This window comes from Octopus sinensis, linkage group LG6, assembly GCF_006345805.1.
Source record: "Octopus sinensis linkage group LG6, ASM634580v1, whole genome shotgun sequence".
In the NCBI taxonomy this organism is placed as follows: Eukaryota; Metazoa; Mollusca; class Cephalopoda; order Octopoda; family Octopodidae; genus Octopus; species Octopus sinensis.
Genome location: NC_043002.1, coordinates 117404723 through 117424782, shown reverse-complemented (window position 1 = coordinate 117424782; position 20060 = coordinate 117404723). Strand labels below are relative to the sequence as shown.

The 20060-nt window shown below is 31.2% G+C and overlaps 1 protein-coding gene across 2 annotated transcripts in view; it reads right to left on the bottom strand.

The window, feature by feature from the left end:
- Positions 1 to 1370: 1370 nt before the first annotated feature.
- LOC115212784 (phosphatidylinositol transfer protein alpha isoform) overlaps positions 1371 to 20060 on the bottom strand; it is an 86182-nt gene continuing 67492 nt past the window's right edge. For both annotated transcript variants that reach the window (XM_029781473.2, XM_036504287.1), the window contains exons 5-10: positions 13226 to 13303; positions 10902 to 10985; positions 6974 to 7051; positions 5171 to 5266; positions 3843 to 3965; positions 1371 to 2698 (exon numbers count right to left, since the gene is read on the bottom strand). In XM_029781473.2, the coding sequence (XP_029637333.1) occupies positions 2663 to 2698; positions 3843 to 3965; positions 5171 to 5266; positions 6974 to 7051; positions 10902 to 10985; positions 13226 to 13303 (495 nt within the window). In that variant the 3' untranslated portion in view covers positions 1371 to 2662. The remainder of the gene's footprint in view (positions 2699 to 3842; positions 3966 to 5170; positions 5267 to 6973; positions 7052 to 10901; positions 10986 to 13225; positions 13304 to 20060) is intronic.

Sequence of the window (20060 nt, the reverse complement as noted above, 5' to 3'; positions counted from 1 at the left end):
CAAATGTCAAATTGCCATTCAAAAACTACAAGAAAATAATGAGAATTGAGTTATTCCATAAATATTCTGAAACTTTGGAACACTTAAAATGAAAGCTTAGTGAAGAAATAATTTTCATTCAAATGTTTAGTTAAGAATTATTCCTACAGGAGAGATATTACCCCTCCAAAACAAGAAAATGTTATTACATATGCTATATTAACATATCATTGCCAATATTTTCAGTTTTCAATTGTTCAAAAATCCCAAAGCTTTTGATATAAAGTTAATCATTTGTTTGCTATCTTGAACATTTACTATAAAAAAGAAAATCTTTTATAGAGGAAAACAAATAGTAAGATACATACTCAGTTGTTTATGTATAAGTGTATGTTGGGATAGAGAAGAATGTCGAACCTCCTTATGTTTATGCCATATGATTAAAAGTTGATAGATACTCACATATATGATTATCACTAAATATTATTTATTACTATAACTGTTTTCTCAAATACATATTTACACCTAGGTTTTTATAAATGTGGAGATAGAAAGGATTATGTGAAAAAATTTGCTAAATTTGAACAGAACAGTTTGACATGAATTTCTTTTGCTTTCATATTTAATATATTAGGCAAAACCAGTGTTTGTGTGTATGTGTATATTCAAAGACTATGGGGAGATACGAATGGGTGAAATTTATAATTTCAGTGAATACAGTCATTCATTTGTTAAGAATAGATGAATTATCTAAAAACGTAAACATTCAGTTTCTAAACGAGAAGGGCAAATATTTGCACTTTTCCAAGTGTAACAACCTTTTAAGTAAGCCAACAATCGTTAATGTAAACCCAATGACAAATTGCTTATTTTCACAAAATTATTTTGCTTGTTGCTGTCAATGCACCAAAGCAGTGGTTTTATTTTCATTAACAAATATATTCTATTTAATTTTGTAGCATCCTAATTATCAAATTAATATAATTTGTTGTAGTTGGAATTAAAACTTTTGGAACAAGAGTCCCTTATGTATGAAATGCTGAAACATAGATACAAATGAGATTACATTCAAGCACATATTTGCTGTACATGATATACATGCTAAAATGTATTAGTGTGTTCATTTGAGTACACATTTTCACTTTGTAATAACTAGGCACACATGAATACATGTACATATGTATACAAAATAGATGGTGTTATATATAAGGTAATGAAGGCATGGAATTGATTCAAGTAACTAAATGACTGACACTGTCAAAACAAAAAATTAATTTTCTTTAAGGACTGACTACAAAGAAATTTGTAATTTCTGATGTTAGCCAAATAAAAATCTTGTAATTCATTGATCGAGAAAGCCCTTTCCAAACATTCATTTAATTTTTATATACATATATAATTCATTTACATCTCTAATGCCCTTGGAAAATATATGAACACTACCACTTCCCAGTTCTATAACTTCAACTATATATTACCATCATTGCAACAAAGAAAATTTATCAGAATGTGTGTAAACTCTTACTACTAATTCAGTTTGTTTTTTTTCATCTGAAGGCAATTTACATGATCCTTAAACCACTACAAGTTGGTAGGTGCAGGTTTATTTATTTGCTATAGACAATTTAAAATTATAACCAAAAATCAATAAGATTCAATTAAAAGATCAAGAAGACATATGCAGTTTTGTTTTGCTTTTCGTTTTATTGGAAGAGGGGGAGGGGTGTATATTAAAACACAAGCCTTCAATCTGGACAGTCGCATTTGAGAATTACTAATATATTAACAGCAACTGTTAATTAACTGTGAGTGAAGAAAGACTATATGCAAACATTACAGAATATAGGACACTGACTATTTGAATGAGAAAGTTTCTGAAAAGATTTCATCTTCCCACAAAAAAAAAAATCTATATTACTTAGGTATTTTAATTTCTTTTATTATTTATTTTTGGATGCTAGAAGAGCCAAGCAGCAAAAAGAAATATAATCAATAAAACAGAGAAATAAAAGTTAGTTAACAAGCTTAAACAAATTTAAGCTGAATGTTCAATAAAACCTTGAAAGTGTTTAAAGTTAATTACCATAAGCATTTGGCACATAACTTTTTTTTTTTACTTGTAATGTTTCCAAAAACTAAGGTTCAGCTTGCTCATGAAAAACAGTGAATCTGATGGAAAAAAATATTTTTTTCTAAAACCTAAACTAGAAATTTTCCAAAACATTCATTTACAGATAACCTGACAGACATGGTAGTTCTAATTTTTAAAAAATTTTTGATCCTTTTGTTTACTACTGTGAAAATTTTTGGAAATACAGAGATTATTACAAATAGCTAAGGAAACGTTTATTGATACATCATCGTTGAAAAGATATTTGAAAACCTAAAAGAAAATATTTTCTGAATAAATTTAGGAAAAAAAAAAAACAATGAGAATACTTTGTTTCAAGTTCAGCTAAAATAAATTGTCCTAATAAAGATATAAGACTTTATTAGCAAAACTTGCTCAGAATATTCAAATACGCTTTTTAACTCATATTTTTTTTGGTTTTAGATGCTGTTTAAGATACAATAATTCGTATTAATTACTAGTCTTTTGATTCTTGGAATTACAGTGTCAGTGAAGACATGCTCACAGCAGTGATAGTGTTGTTAGATTGGTTACTAAAAAGTTTCTGAGCAGTTATGTAGTTCCCCGGACAGAGCCTAAACACCGTTGCTGAAAACAAAAACAAAATTTTAAAATGTTAATAAACAATAATCAAGATAGTAAAATGTGTAAAAAAAATTCATGACAGTGGCTGAAATATATGTGGAAGGCTCCTCGCCAAAACACCTGCCACCAATCTTGACAACTCACTACATTTACAACTTATCTATTACAAACTTCTCTGGTACACTCTCTCTCTCTCTCTCTTTAAAGGCAGTTAAAATGGTGGCTAACATACTAAGGTCCCTCTCCTTATCTTCATAACAGTGACAACTTTTTGCCAGGCCATTTTGGAGTACCATTTGCAAGCTTCCTTGGTAACTAAATTTCATCAACCATCATAGAGACATGGTTGCTAGCTGTAGTGAAGGTGACCCATCTAAGAAATTAAGCAACCCAAACATACACAAAAAGGAATCTGTCTCAAAAGTACAATGATTATATGGAGTCCACAAGCTGCTGAAGTGGCAATTTATCTCTGAATGCAAACTGATATGGAAGGGATATGTTGATCCTGGCAGCAGACACCCTGTCTCATATCAGTTACATGATAAAATGTATCCCCTGTTCATGCTGAAAAGTAGTTGGGAATAACAAGGGTATCAAACCATCAAAAATCATGTCTCACACACACACAAAAAAAGCAATAGCTGCAGCAGTAGTCAGTTGGTATGTCAGATAATAAAGGACTGTGGGGACTCTGTCAAACTCAGCATAGAAAAACAGACCCATGAAAATCTCTCTCTCTCTCTCTCATTCCATTCTAAATAAATGAGAGGATTTATAAATATTCAATATAAACAACAAATACTGCCAATTTGGAAATAACATAGCCCTTTCTTTGGTGATAAATTTTGAACAAAAAAATAAAAAATATCAAACTACATCTCACTGATAATATTTTCAGTTAAGGAGAAATGGTTATAATTCTAATAAATGAAGACTGTGGAAAATAAGATATTTTTAAAATGTTTACATTCTTTATTTTCTCTCTCTCTGAAAATTTAAACAAAATGAAAATTATCTTAATGAAACTTAAAAAACAAAAAAACATTTTTCAAAATAATACAGAAACTGATATAATCCCTATTTTAGTAGATCAAGAAATGATATCAGATGTTTGTGCCTTTAGAAAACATCACATTATACTTACTTTATCTAAATCTTCCTTCGTCTTTTCCTCAAGTGATCGTATATCCTCTAAAGTCATGCCAAACCAATAATCAGTCCAACAAAATACCTGACGATGAAAATTATTGAAAATTCGTTTCTCTTGCTGTAAAAAAAAAAAAAAGGTTATTAAAATTTTCCCTTTTCAATGTAAATTATTTACTTGAGTAGTTTAACAATTTGCATTAGACAACACCTTACAATCCATCTTTCTAAATGATCTTTACATGATCTTAATATATAAACAGAAAAGGAGTGCAAAACGTTGTGAGACACCGATGGAGTAGAACCATCCAATTCATGCTAGTAAGGTAAAACGGATGTCTGATGATGATTAGAGTTACAGTCGGATATAAGTTGCAACTAAAGTTGGGGGTGCGACTTATAATCACATCCTATAAAAAAAATCTTCAAATATTTTCTAGGTACAAGCCATGTCTGAAGTTCTCACACTTGGAATAACCAAAAAAACCTAAATTGCTAATTTCAAAGCCAAGAAGTACATGGAAGACGATCTTTATATTTCTTTACTTCTGTTAGTATGAAATACACAATTAATTAAAAAAAAAGAAGTTCATTGGTTGTTTGTTTAGTACCATACCTGTCTTTCTTTAATTTGATGCTATGTTATTTGTTAACATGAAGAGAAAGAGCAATTTGCATAATATCACTTTCATTGAATACACAAAGTCACATTTGAATCGAGCTGCAAAAAAGTCACTGCGACATAGTCGGGTCAATGATAAAATTCCCGATTTGAACCTTATAAGTCAGGGGTGCGTCTTATAGACGAGGGTGTCTTATAGTCAAGTATATACAGTACATGTTCACTGGAATAATACTCAGTTGTAAAACATATACCCCAACCCTATTTGTACGCATACTATGTTACAATAAACTGAGTGGACTACATACTAAGGACCAGCAAAATAATGTCAAAAGTCACCGAGTAGACACATTAAAAAATCTGTTAAATACATACATTTGTATAAAAAAAATAACATTGTAAATAATGATGATGAATACAAATAAAAGAATTCATATGAAGTATAATGTTGATCGTTTGCAGTTTTTGAAACAACTCTTTAAAAAAATGTCCTTGTATGTTGGACAAACTGATTCTGTGATTTTATTTGTTTCCCTATATCAAAATGCTTATGTCTATCTCATTTTACCTATAAAATTTGGAGTAAATTTTAACTAAATATCTACAAAATGATATCCCATACATGAATTATAATCAACACCATATGATAATTTAACCAAAACTTGAAATTGGTGTAAGAAATGTTGGAGTACAAAAATACTTACCCCTTGGATAAATTTTTCTATTTGTGATTGTAATCCCATCCATGAAAAGTTTACAGACACTAATTTATAACAGGTCATAACAGGGTCGACTTCATCCTAAAAAAAAAAGAAAGAAAAGAAAAAACTTATCAATTTTAAATAGTAAGACTACAAACAGCTCTGGATGTACAAAATTTAAATTATAGATATGTTATCATAGGTAATTGTATTTAAGGTGCAGAGCAAATGGAAGAAGCTGGAAAGTTTTGTTTTTACATATAATCATGTAAAGTATATGTCATCAGTGACAACAGAAAAAAATGGGACTGTATTACGTACTTCTTGAATTTTAGAAACAAGTGATCTGAGAAAGTAAATAGGTTTTAGAGACATATCAATTTTAAAATTTAATTGAAACACCTACGGGAGCCAGACACTGACATCATCTTTATAACTAGTAATTATTTCAATCATGAAGAAACCTGAAAATATTTTTTTTAATGTTTTGAGCTTTCCACCAATTTTGCAAAGTATCAACTTGAGTAAAAAGTAAGCAACGTTTTGAAGCATGAAAAATTTGTATCGGATTTTTGCAGAGTTTTGAATTTTTTAAAACATCTTTTTGCAATTGTCTGATAATACAGACAGACTTGCCCAGATACATCAATAAATTAACATTGATATTTTTTTCACCATTGTTACAGTCATCTGAAATGGAACTGTCAAAGCACGATATTTGAGCAATTTTGCTATTCAACTTCAAAAAAAGACGTAAAGCAGCTGAAACTGCTTGTGGTATCAATGAAATGTTTGGTGAGGAAATGACCAGTGAGTGGTCAGGGTGAAAATAGTTTAAACGATTTTTCAGTGGAGACCTAAGCCTTGAAGTTCGTGAGCATAGTGGACACCCATCAGTCATTGATGACAGTTAATTAAAGACTGTCATTGAGAAAGATCCACATAAAACCACTCGACAACTGGCAAAAGAACTTCAAGTTAGCCAGAAAACTGCCTGCAACCATTTGCATGTGATCGGAAAATCAAAAAAGCTTGACAAATTTGAATGACAATCAGAAAATGCACAGATATGAAATTTGCTCATCGCTTCTTCTCCATAACCAGATTGATCCATTTCTCAACTGTGTTTCAACTTGTAATGAAAAGTGAATTCTGTACAATAATAAAAAATGTTCTTCACAGTGGTTGGACCATAATGAAGCACTGAAAAACTTTCCTAAACCTGAACTCTTCAAAAAGAAGGTTATGGTGACTATTTGGTGGTGTACTACTGGACTCATCCACTATAGCTTCTTAAAACCAGGAAAATCCATTACTGCAGAAACATTGTCATGAAATTGCCAAAATGAACGAAAAACTGCAACTCAGCCACCCAGACTGGTCAACAGAAGTGAGCCAATCATTCTTTATGACAAAGCTCGACCACATGTTTCACTAATGATGCTCCAGAAGTTGAGGGAACTTGGCTATGAAGTTCTTCCCCGGACCTTTCTCCTACCGACTACCACTTTTCCAAGCACCTTGTTGGTTTCCTGTGAGAGAAGGAGTTAAAAAATCAAACCGATGCTGGAAGTATGTTCAAAGAGTTCATCAGCTCCAGAATTCCAGATTTTTATGTTACCAGAATAAACAAACTTGTAATGTTTTGGCAAAAATGTGTTGATACTTACTTTGATGAATAAAATTTCCGCATTGTTGAAATATATTGTGATGAATTTCACGTTTCAAAATATTGCTTAATTTTTACTCAGCCTGATAGAATAAAATACAGAGGCACGTATTGAATAATTCAAATGAAATATTTACCATCCAGTTGCCTATTAAAGGTCCTCGACCAGTCTTTTCAGATTTATATATTGTTGGGTCTTCATCTTTCTTATAGTCCTGGTAAAATAGAATCAATAATTATGAAACTTTAAAAAGCTGAATTTTGAAACAAAAAATACAATTCAACTTCTGCTGATGTATTGGGTCATCCCATAAATAATGTGGCTTTTTCAACTCTATGAACTAAAAGTGGGAGGGGGACGGGACAATCTCCCTGCATAAACTTGCTATAAGAGCAGGTAGAAATTTTACCTTAATTTTATTCTTAGTACATGTTTTGAAGAGTGCAGTTCAGTTTTAACAGTTATTTTTTCAAAGCTATAATGGAAGTGACTAAGGAGCATATTCTGCATATTTTGCTTTATCAGTTCATCATAGTCCTCCAGGCAATAACAGAGGAATTCAAGACTGGATGCCTCTGGGAGCTTCTCTATGCTGATGACCTTGCTCTAGTAGCTGAATCACTATCAGAACTAGAGAAGTTTCAGGTATGGAAGCAAGGTCTAGAATTGAAGGCCCTCAGAGTCAATCTAGCAAAAACCAAAGTCTTAGTAAGTAGGAAGGCAGACAGATCACAAATCCCTTCAGGTAGATGGCCTGCTTGATCTGTAGAAAAGGTATAGGCAGAAACTCCATAAGATGTACCCGATGTAAGCTATGGACATATAAGAGGTGCAGCAATATCAAAGGAAGGCTAACTGGGAAGATAGTTTTTGTGTGTGGCAATAAACACTGAAAATGTGCAGAAAACAGCTTCTGTCACATGCCGAGGGAAAAAACTACAAGTAGTTGATAGCTTCCATTACCTAGGTGACCAAGTCAGTAGCAGGGGTGGATGCTCTGAGAGTGTAGCTGCTAGAATAAGAATAGCCTGGGCAAAATTCAGAGACTTCAGGCTTTCTCACTCAGAGTAAAAGGTAGACTGTATGACACATGTGTGAACGGCCATGCTACATGGCAGTGAAACATAGGCCGTGACTGCTGAGGATATGCATAAGCTTGCAAGAAATTAAGCTAGTATGCTCCGCTGGATGTGTAATGTCAGTGTGCATACATAACTGACTCTAAGTAGCTTGAGAGAAAATCTGGACATAAGAAGTATTAGAAGTGGTGTGCAAGAGAGACGACTGCACTGATATGGTCAAGTGTTGCGTATGGATGAGGACAGCTGTCACACCCTAGCAGTAGAGGGAACCTGTGGAAGAGGTAGACCCAGGAAGACATGGGATGAAGTGGTGAAGTATGGGCCTCATAGAGGCGATGATGAGTGACCGAGACCTTTGGAGATATGTTGCGCTTGAGAAGACCTAGCAAGCCAAGTGAGACCTAATTGTGGCCTATGCCAGTGCAGCATAACCAGCTCATTTAAGAGTACCTTTCAATCATTGGGCAATAAACTGTGGTTGGGAAGACCTGCTGAGTCAAGTGAAGTCATCGCCGTGGCCGATGGCAGTACTACCTGACTGGCATCCATACCAGTGGCATGTAAAATGAACCATTCAAGCATGGTCAATGCCAGTGCAGCCTCACTGGTCTCGTGCCAGTGGCACAAAAAAGCACCTTTCAAGCATGGTTTTTGCCAGTGCCACCTGACTGGCTCCCATGCCTGTCACACGTAAAAAGCACCATTCAAGTGTGGTTGACACCAAAACCTCGTGCCGGTGGCACGTAAAAAGCACCCACTACACTCTCAAAGTGGTTGGCGTTAAGAAGGGCATCCAGCTGTAGAAACCTTGCCAGATCAGATAGGAGCCTGGTACAGCCTTCTTGCTTGCCAATCCTCAGTCAAACAGTCCAACCCATACCAGCATGGAAAGCAGACATTAAACAACAATGATGATGATGAGTTCAATAACGGTAACAACAAACACAACAGAAAGTGCAAAGAATATTGATGCAGTAAATGGGGATCAGGCAATAAGTGTAAGTTAGTGTCAATAGTGGTTCCAGAAATTCCAAGCTGGAAACTACAGCCTAGAAGATGAGCCTCAACCTGGAAGATCTGTAGAGCTCGGCGAGGACGTCCAGCAAACCCTAGTGGAACAAAATCCGATTGTAACTGTTGAGGAACTAACAGAGAAGATTGGTTTAGGTCATTCAACCATTCATTGACACTTGCATACCATCGGAAAAGTCAGTGAATTGGGTTCCTCACAAAGTTTCCGAGTCTAATCGTGTGCAAAGAGTGAATGTGTGCTCTTCTTTGCTGTCATATCTCACAAATGAACCTTTTTTGGACCAAATAGTGACTGGTGACGAGAAATGGGTTCTCTATAATAATGTCAAGCACCGAAGACAGTGGTTAGGGAAAGGAAAAACACCAGCTTCCTAAGCAAAAGGTCTTCACCCACATAAGGTGTTGTTATCTGTTTGGTGGGATATGAAAGGTTTAGTCCATTTTGACCTTTTAAACCCAAACCAAACAATAACAAAGGAGATCTACTGTGAGCAGCTTAAGTCAATGCCAGAAGAAAAACGACCATTTTTGGTTTCAAGATGAAAAGTATTCTTTCATCAGGATAATGCTTGGCTACATACAGTGAGGATGACATTCCAAAGGCTGGAGCAGTCTGAATGGGAAACGATGCCCCACCCACCATATTTGCCAGACATTGCTCCATTTGATTATCAAATGTTAGATAATCTTCAAAATCATTTAGATGGAAAAAATTTGAATTCTGTGGACAAGGTCAGAACAGTACTCAAGGAGTACTTTTCATCATGGACAAGTGAATTTTGGAAGAGGGGCCTTGCAAGTCTACCAGATAGATGGGAGAAGATTGTAGAAAATGAAGGAGAGTATATTTTACATTAAAAAAAACTTTTGAAAAATAAAAGTATAAAAAAAAGCCATTATTTATGGGATGACCCAATACAAAGAAACCTCAAATTTCTAACTTGTCTTCTACAGCTGCTTTGCAAAGACATTCACACACACTTGCGAATATTAATTAGTTACTTAAACTAACTAAAATAGTTTTGCTGTTATTGATTTGAATTTTAAAAATTTTGTGCCTATTATTCAAAATGTAAAAAAATTCATAGTGGAGAGATAGAAAATATATGTAGATGATTAAACAGGTGAGAACAGGTAATAGTACTTGGATGTCAAAATGGAGGCATCTAAACACTTAAAACAAGATTAAGAAAGAAACTCATTTTAATAAATGAAAATGCATCTATATTGATAAAACATTACTTCACCCAGTTTATTCTGAGCACATTTTATACATCTTCTAAAGATTGTCAGGCACATAATCTTTATAAGGTATATCCATATGCTTGATAAAAAAATAAAAAAACATGTTATCATCATCATCATCGTTCAATGTCCGCTTTCCATGCTAGCATGGGTTGGACGATTTGACTGAGGACTGGCGAACCAGATGGCTGCAGCAGGCTTCAATCTTGCTCTGGCAGAGTTTCTACAGCTGGATGCCCTTCCTAATGCTAGCCACTCCGATAATGTAGTGGGTGCTTTTATGTGCCACCGGCACAAGGCCAGTCAGGCAGTACTGGCAACAACCTCGCTCAAATCTTTTACACATGCCACCGGCAAAGGTGCCAGTAAGGCGATGCTGGTAATGATCACACTCGAATGGTGCCTTTTACGTGCCACCGGCACGGAGGCCAGATAGCCGCTCTGGCAACAATCATGTTCGGATGGTGCTCTTAACACCCTACTAGCATGGGGCTCGAGTGCCAGTAAGGCGACACTGGTAACAATCACACTCAAATGGTGCCTTTTATGTGCCACTGGCACAGAAGCCGGTTAGCAGCTCTATCAACGATCACACTCGTATGGTGCTATTTGCACCCAGGTGCTGCTCACACACTCATAAATTGGATCTAATTAATTGTTGATGACAAAAAGAAGTACTACTAAGGACTCAAAAAATGTATTTACCTTAGAAGAAACAACAGAGTTGTTTGCAATATCAATCATAACAACAGTCCTACTTTTTAAATGTTCAGGTGAAAGACTGTGAGCCTGCAATGGAAATAATTTATATGACTTGTTAGACAAAAATAAAGAAATATCAAAATGAAAAATAGAGAGAAGTGTAAAAGCAAAATATACAAATTTGACAGTGTGAACAGTATGTACACAGGTGGAATATGAAATGGGGAGGGCAGTACCCAACAGTCTTACAAGAAACTTTTGATAAAGAAATTCATCAAAAGTGGTAGAATGTTGGTAAGCAAGTTCCAATCAGAGAACAATCAACACAGTCTTCAAATATATAGTGACTGTCACCAAGCCAGTGACCTCAAGACGTAACCATGTTTTTTCCCTGGCCGCTTACATGGATGAAATTACCTTACACTAAAGCAATGAAGCAATGGAAAAGTGACATATCTCCAATTTCCTTAACTTTGGATAGAGGAGAAAGCTGAAGTGGATAATATATTGTACTACAGATACAATCTATTGCAACTGTTTTGTGTAGGCCAGAATGTCAAAGTCCAATCTGCTTCTTTGCAGCATGTTCAAAAAAATATCAACATGCCAAACAAGCAGATGTGTGTAATAGTCTGGGAGATATAATCATTGCAGATCAGAATGGAAAACAATAAATTCTCCCAAACACAGGCAAAGCAAACACATTTACAGGCAAAGCACTACTAAGATATGATAGCTGACTACCATAAGGAAATTTAGAAAACCAACATTGTTTGTGAGATTTACCTGCAATCCAAAGTAGCAAGAAATTCTAAAGGAACTTAATGTAGATCACAATACTATAGACTGTCCTGACGAGTTTTCAAATTGAAGTAGCAGGAACTTCCGCTAGATTTTGAATCGGGTATTTTGGGAAAAGTCCATGTGAACACAACTGAATTCCAACATACAAGTTGTTTTTGTTGAACTTCCCAATCCTTCCCAATGCATATTTGATTTTTGTCATTTGGTAAAAAAGCATATGATACAGGGATCGTGTGAAGAACAGAATGCAGCTTTACTTTGTATGTTAAGCAGACATTACAGTAAGAATTACCTCTGTGAGTTTTCTACAAAAAATTTTAAGTAGTGGTGACATTAAGGTGGATAATTGACTACAATAGTTAATGGTGTGAATCTGTCAAAGCTGTCAAATATCTATCATCATTTTAACATCTACTTTCCCATGCTCACATGAAGCAGATTTTTCTATGGCCAATTGGCTTTCCTGTCACCTACTGTTACCTGCTTCCAAAGTAAGGTAATACTTTACCCAGGTTGCATGTTTTCACAGAAGACTGGAAACAAAACATTGTGCTTGTATGGCAGTGATGTCAAGATTCAATATCAAGACGCACACAATGTGCTTCTTTCAGTTTCCATCTTCCAAATCTGCAAGACTTTCGTTGAACAGAGGGCTAATGGTTCCTTGGATTTCTCTTCAATTATCTGATACCAATTTACCATTCATTCTAAAAAAATTGCAATTCCCTGTAAGGCCTGCTTTTGTTAAGTTGATAAACAAGTATCAAGAATAAAGTTTAGAAGTGAAAAATTCTATCTTCCAACTCCAGTGTTCTAACACAGACAAACACATGTTGCTTTCAGAAAAGCGAATGTTCCAATAAAAACTGGGAGTGTTTGCAAATCAAAGCGAATTCAACCACAAAGCCAGAAAGTCACATCATAATGATGAATATCGAACTATGACCAGGAACATTGTTTATGAAGCAGTCATCTAAGTGAATGCAAATATACAACACATACTGAACTTGCAGAATATGAAACAAAAATCTTGCCTTTTTTGCTGCCAGAAAAGCAATAGCTATTAAATTAGTAATAAAAATATTTCAAGGAGTAAACTTTTGCCATCAGTACACTAATATTTGGAAATGTACTTAGCTGAGGTAAAATGTACTACAAACTACATAATTAGATCAATAACTAAGCTTCATATCTTCAGCCTAAGGCAAGCTTATGTATAAGAAGGTCATTGCATCCAAAGTGAAATTTGTACAGCAATAAATATAAAAAGTAGTTATAACTTTCTATCTAAGAGGAAAAAAAAAAATCAAACAAAAAACTAAACATAATTCAAAAGGAAAATGGAAGTTTTTTTCACACATTCCTGAAAAATAAAATTAAACAGATTCTTAATCAATTAAGAATGAGCATTACTAAAGATGAAATCCCATAAGTATTCCAGCTAGATATTTCCTATAATGACAAAGAGAGTAAAAGAATGTAAGAGAAAAAGTGGAAAGGAAACTAATGTTAAACAAACTCACATTTTCAATTTGTCCATTGCCTGGTAGATGAATAGTTTCAATTTTTAATACAAAAGCATTTTTCATGTAGCCAGGATTCTGGAAGAAAAAAAAATGTGTAGTAAAGTGCATTTGCAGTACTAACAGTTTCTATCTTACATTTACACTACAACATTTTCTTCAGGTGTTATACCACAAATATATATTATAAGTATGTATGAATGTGCATATTTGTTTACAAAAGTCACTTGCTATGAGCAGCATTGTTGCCCTTTTTTCTCCTGTCAAAGAATCATTCACTTTACATCTTTGAGACACCTTATTTGAGAAACATAATAGTGACAAGAAGATCATCTGGCTGTAAAGCAATGCTTCAATAACAAACACATGTAAACCCATTAAAAAAAAACCAAACGTAAAACAAATAAATGAATATAGTAATTTAAGAGCTGTAAATTATATCAAATTATATTTTACATGTTGCAAACATTAGCTAATATAAAACTCACTATAGTGGATAAAGAACCTAATATGGGTATGGTTCTTGTATAAATAACATTTGCATGTGTGTGCATACAGTTTAAGTGTTTAAGATGTGCATTATTCATACATATGAATGCATGATAGGGATATACACATTTGTATCTATCTACCTATCTATCTATACATATACACATACAAATATATATATATATATATATATATATATATATACACACATGCGCACACACACACACATATATATATGCACATTTGTGTGCATTACAAAAGTAAATTTATAAGTTTGAGTTTATATTTATACTGGCATGTGTGTGTGAATACATGCATATACAGACACACACAAATAGAAATGGATAAATAATACAAGAATTGAAATCCTCTTTATGTAGTCTTTTGTTTTAAGACAAAACTGCACATTGTCATGATAAAATGTTTTAATATTAATGCATAAGTCCATGTGCCCGAAAATTTTTCAAGAGAATCCAACCCTTAAAAGTCTCAAAAACGTAAAATTCCAATCATTTTATATAAAGCTGTCACCATTTTATGAAAATGAGAAGAAAATGTGCTAAAAGTACACACACACACACACGCACACACACACACAAATAAAATAGATAAATACAACTATGTGTCACTCAGAACAAAGTTATACACAGAGACACATATAAACACACATGCGAAAATCAGGCCTACAAACACACATGAGGGGGTGCTGAAAAGTTTCTGGCTTTAAGGGTATCACAAAAGGCCTGGCTGAGGCCCAACCTTCCAAGTTCTGTTACAGGGCCTAGAAAACTTGAAAGACTGCTGCATAAGTGTATGAATCTGAGAGGGGAATATGATGAATGAAATAATAATTAACTGATCCTCCTGTATTTTCTTTTACTTAAAGCCAGGAACTTTTCTGTACATCCTCGTAAAATAATGAAAACTGTATAGAAATTTACACATACAAAAAGACACATGTAAACCTAAATACAATATTTAAATTTTTAAAAAATCATTCACACACATTTCTCTAAAAAAAAAAAATAAAATCATTCACACACACATTTCTCTAAAAAAATATCATTCACACATACATTCTCTAAAAAAAAAAAATCATTTACACACATTTCTCTAAAAAAAAAAAAAAATCATTTACACAATTTCTCTAAAAAAAAAAAAATCATTTACACACATTTCTAAAAAAAAAAAAATCATTTACAACATTTCTCTAAAAAAAAAAAAATCATTACACACATTTCTCTAAAAAAAAAAAAAATCATTTACACACATTTCTCTAAAAAAAAAATCATTTACACTTTCTCTAAAAAAAAAAAAAAATCATTTACACACATTTCTCTAAAAAAAAAAAATCATTACACACATTTCTCTAAAAAAAAAAAATCATTTACAAACATTTTCTTAAAAAAAAAAAAATCATTTACACACATTTCTCTAAAAAAAAAAAAAATTTACACACATTTCTCTAAAAAAAAAAAAAAATCATTTACACACATTTCTAAAAAAAAAAAAAATCATTTACACACATTTCTCTAAAAAAAAAAAAATCATTTACACACATTTCTCTAAAAAAAAAAAAAATCATTACACACATTTCTCTAAAAAAAAAAAAAACATTTACACACATTTCTAAAAAAAAAAATCATTTACACACATTTCTCTAAAAAAAAAAAAAAATCATTTACACACATTTCTCTAAAAAAAAAAAAAATCATTCACACATTTCTCTAAAAAAAAAAAAAATCATTTACACACATTTCTCTAAAAAAAAAAAAAAAAATTCATTCTCTAAAAAAAAAAAATCATTTTACACATTTCTCTAAAAAAAAAAAAATCATTTACACACATTTCTCTAAAAAAAAAAAAAAATCATTACAAACATTTCTCTAAAAAAAAAAAAATCATTACACACATTTCTCTAAAAAAAAAAAAAATCATTTACACCATTTTCTAAAAAAAAAAAAATCAACACATTTCTTTCTCTAAAAAAAAAAAATCATTTACACACATTTCTCTAAAAAAAAAAAAAATCATTTACACACCATTTCTCTAAAAAAAAAAAAAAAAAATCATTTACACACATTTCTCTAAAAAAAAAAAAATCATTTACACACCATTTCTCTAAAAAAAAAAAAAATCATTTACACCACATTTCTCTAAAAAAAAAAAAAAATCATTTACACACATTTCTCTAAAAAAAAAAAATCATTTACACAATTTCTCTCCCAAAAAAAAAAAACATTTACACACATTTCTCTAAAAAAAAAAAAATCATTTACACACATTTCTCTAAAAAAAAAAAATCATTTACACACATTTCTCTAAAAAAAAAAAAATCATTTACACACATTTCTCTAAAAAAAAAAAAAATCATTTACCACACACATTTCTCTAAAAAAAAAAAAAAATCATTTACACCATTTCTCTCAAAAAAAAAAAAAAAATCATTTACACACATTTCTCTAAAAAAACAAAAATCATTTACACACATTTCTCTAAAAAAAAAAAAAAAAAATCATTTACACACATTTTCTCTATTACAAAAAAAAAAAATCATTTACACACATTTCTCTAAAAAAAAAAAATCATTTACACACATTTCTCTAAAAAAAAAAAAAAAATTTCATTTACACACATTTCTCTAAAAAAAAAAAAAATCATTTACACACATTTCTCTAAAAAAAAAAAAATCATTTACACAAATTCTCTAAAAAAAAAAATCATTTACACACATTTCTCTAAAAAAAAAAAAAATCATTTACACACATTTCTCCAAAAAAAAAAAAAATCATTTACACACATTTCTCTAAAAAAAAAAAAATCATTTACACACATTTCTCTAAAAAAAAAAAAAAATCATTTACCACACATTTCTCTAAAAAAAAAAAAAAATCATTTACACACATTTCTCTAATAAAAAAAAAATCATTTACACACATTTCTCTAAAAAAAAAAAAAAAATCATTTACACACATTTCTCTAAAAACAAAAAAAAATCATTTACACACATTCTCTAAAAAAAAAAAAATCATTTACACACATTTCTCTAAAAAAAAAAAAAAATCATTTACACACATTTCTCTAAAAAAAAAAATCATTTACACACATTTCAAAATAAAAAAAAAAAATCATTTACACACTTTCTCTAAAAAAAAAAATCATTACACACATTTCTCAAAAAAAAAAAAAATCATTTACACACATCTCTAATAAAAAAAAAATCATTTACACACATTTCTCTAAAAAAAAAAAATCATTTACAACATTTCTCAAAAAAAAAAAAAATCATTTACACACATTTCTCTAAAAAAAAAAAAAAATCATTTACACACATTTCTCTCAAAAAAAAAAATCATACACACATTTCTCTAAAAAAAAAAAAAATCATTTACACACATTTCTCTAAAAAAAAAAAAAAATCATTTACACACATTTCTCTAAAAAAAAAAAAAATCATTACACACATTTCTCTAAAAAAAAAAAAATCATTTACACACATTTCTCTAAAAAAAAAAATCATTTACACACATTTCTCTAAAAAAAAAAAATCATTTACACATTTCTCTAAAAAAAAAAAAATCATTTACACACATTTCTCTAAAAAAAAAAAAATCATTACACCATTTCTCTAAAAAAAAAAAATCATTTACACACATTTCTCTAAAAAAAAAAAAAATCATTACACACATTTCTCTAAAAAAAAAAAAATCATTTACACACATTTCTCTAAAAAAAAAAAAATCATTTACACACATTTTCTTAAAAAAAAAAAATCATTTACACACATTTCTCTAAAAAAAAAAAAAATCATTTACACACATTTCTCTAAAAAAAAAAAAATCATTTACACACATTTCTCTAAAAAAAAAAAAAAATCATTTACACACATTTCTCTAAAAAAAAAAATCATTTACACACATTTCTCTAAAAAAAAAAAATCATTTACACACATTTCTCTAAAAAAAAAAAAAAAATCATTTACACACATTTCTCTAAAAAAAAAAAAAATCATTTACACACATTTCTCTAAAAAAAAAAAAATCATTTACACACATTTCTCTAAAAAAAAAAAATCATTTACACACATTTCTCTAAAAAAAAAAAAAAATCATTTACACACATTTCTCTAAAAAAAAAAAAAATCATTTACACACATTTCTCTAAAAAAAAAAAAAATCATTTACACACATTTCTCTAAAAAAAAAAAAATCATTTACACACATTTCTCTAAAAAAAAAAAAAAAATCATTTACACACATTTCTCTAAAAAAAAAAAAAAAATCATTTACACACATTTCTCTAAAAAAAAAAAAAATCATTTACACACATTTCTCTAAAAAAAAAAAAAATCATTTACACACATTTCTCTAAAAAAAAAAAATCATTTACACACATTTCTCTAAAAAAAAAAGAAATCATTTACCACATTTCTCTAAAAAAAAAAAAAAATCATTTACACACATTTCTCTAAAAAAAAAAAAAATCATTTACACACATTTCTCTAAAAAAAAAAAAAAATCATTTACACACATTTCTCTAAAAAAAAAAAAAAAAATCATTTACACACATTTCTCTAAAAAAAAAAAAAAATCATTTACACACATTTCTCTAAAAAAAAAAAAAATCATTTACACACATTTTCTAAAAAAAAAAAAAAATCATTTACACACATTTCTCTAAAAAAAAAAAAAATCATTTACACACATTTCTCTAAAAAAAAAAATCATTTACACACATTTCTCTAAAAAAAAAATCATTTACACACACATTTCTCTAAAAAAAAACTCATTTACACACACATTTCTCTAAAAAAAAAAAAATCATTTACACACATTTCTCTAAAAAAAAAATCATTTACACACACATTTCTCTAAAAAAAAAATCATTTACACACACATTTCTCTAAAAAAAAAAAATCATTCGCACATACATTTCTCTAATAAAAAAAAAAATCATTTACACACACATTTCTCTAAAAAAAAAAGTCATTCACTCACACATTTCTCTTAAAAAAAAAAAAATCATTCACACACACATTTCTCTTAAAAAAAAAAAAAATCCCACACCTGGTCCAAAATCTCACTTTCTCTCCCCCTCTATATCTCATCATTGATTTTATATTCAGTTTCCATGTTGGCACAGGCTGGATGTTTTGACAGGATCAAATGGGGTGGAGGAAAACATTACTCCAGTGTCTCAGTTTTGGCTGGGTGGCATTTTAATGGCATCAGCACCAGTGAGTTTGCCTTGTAACTTGCAAGACTAAAGAGTCCTCCCAACTAAGAGGGAAAATATGAGATAGAATGGTTGCTCTATGTGAAGTATTTGAGAGGTAGGTTAAAGTACAATGGGAGGAGTGTACATATACATGTGTGTGTATACATATACACACACACATACACACATATATATATATATATACATACAGAAGTGCAGACATGGCTGTGTAGTGAAGAAGCTTGCTTTGCAACCATGAGGTTCCAGGTTCAGTCCCACGGTGTGGTGCCTTTAGCAAGTTTTTACTCCTACAGCCCCAGACCAATCCATGTCTTGTGAGTGAATTTGGCAGACAGAAACTGTGTGTAAGACTAACATGTGTGTGTGTGTGTATTTGTTCCCCCCACCACTGCCTAGCAAAAGAGCCTGACAGGAGAAGTATCAGACTTAAAAAATAACAGCAGTCAATTTGTTTGACTAAACTCTTCAAGGTAGGGTCCCAGCATGGCTGCAGTCCAATGACTAAAACATCTAAAAACTATATAATACACAAAATATACACGGAGTGGTTGGCGTTAGGAAGGGCATCCAGCTGTAGAAACATTGCCAGATTAGACTGGAGCCTGGTGCAGCCTTCTGGCTTCCCAGAACCCCGGTCGAACCGTCCAACCCATGCTAGCATGGAGAACGGACGTTAAACGACGATGATGATGATGATGATATATATATATATGGTACAACAATGCACTATAATACAGACAATGGGATATATACCTGTTGTAATTTAGTCAGCCATAGTCTGATATGATATTTCAGAATAATATTCCTTCTTCAGATATTCTTAGATGGAGTTGCTGCTATAATTGGTTTTCTAATGGCTTTTCTTTTTTCTTTTTTGGAAGCATCTCAGCAGTGGTCTCATGATGCTCCTTCCGGAATTCCTCATGAGAAGTGAGTGAGGTCTGCCATGTCTCAATCTTGTGTGTGCTGGTACATCCGTAGCGCTGCTTCTAAGTTTCGTGTTATACGTGCAGTTTCCTTTTTTTTTTGTTATAAACTACAGATGAGCATATTATCAAAAATGAACCTACACGTATTCAGATGTATCTAAATAATGTATTGATTACCA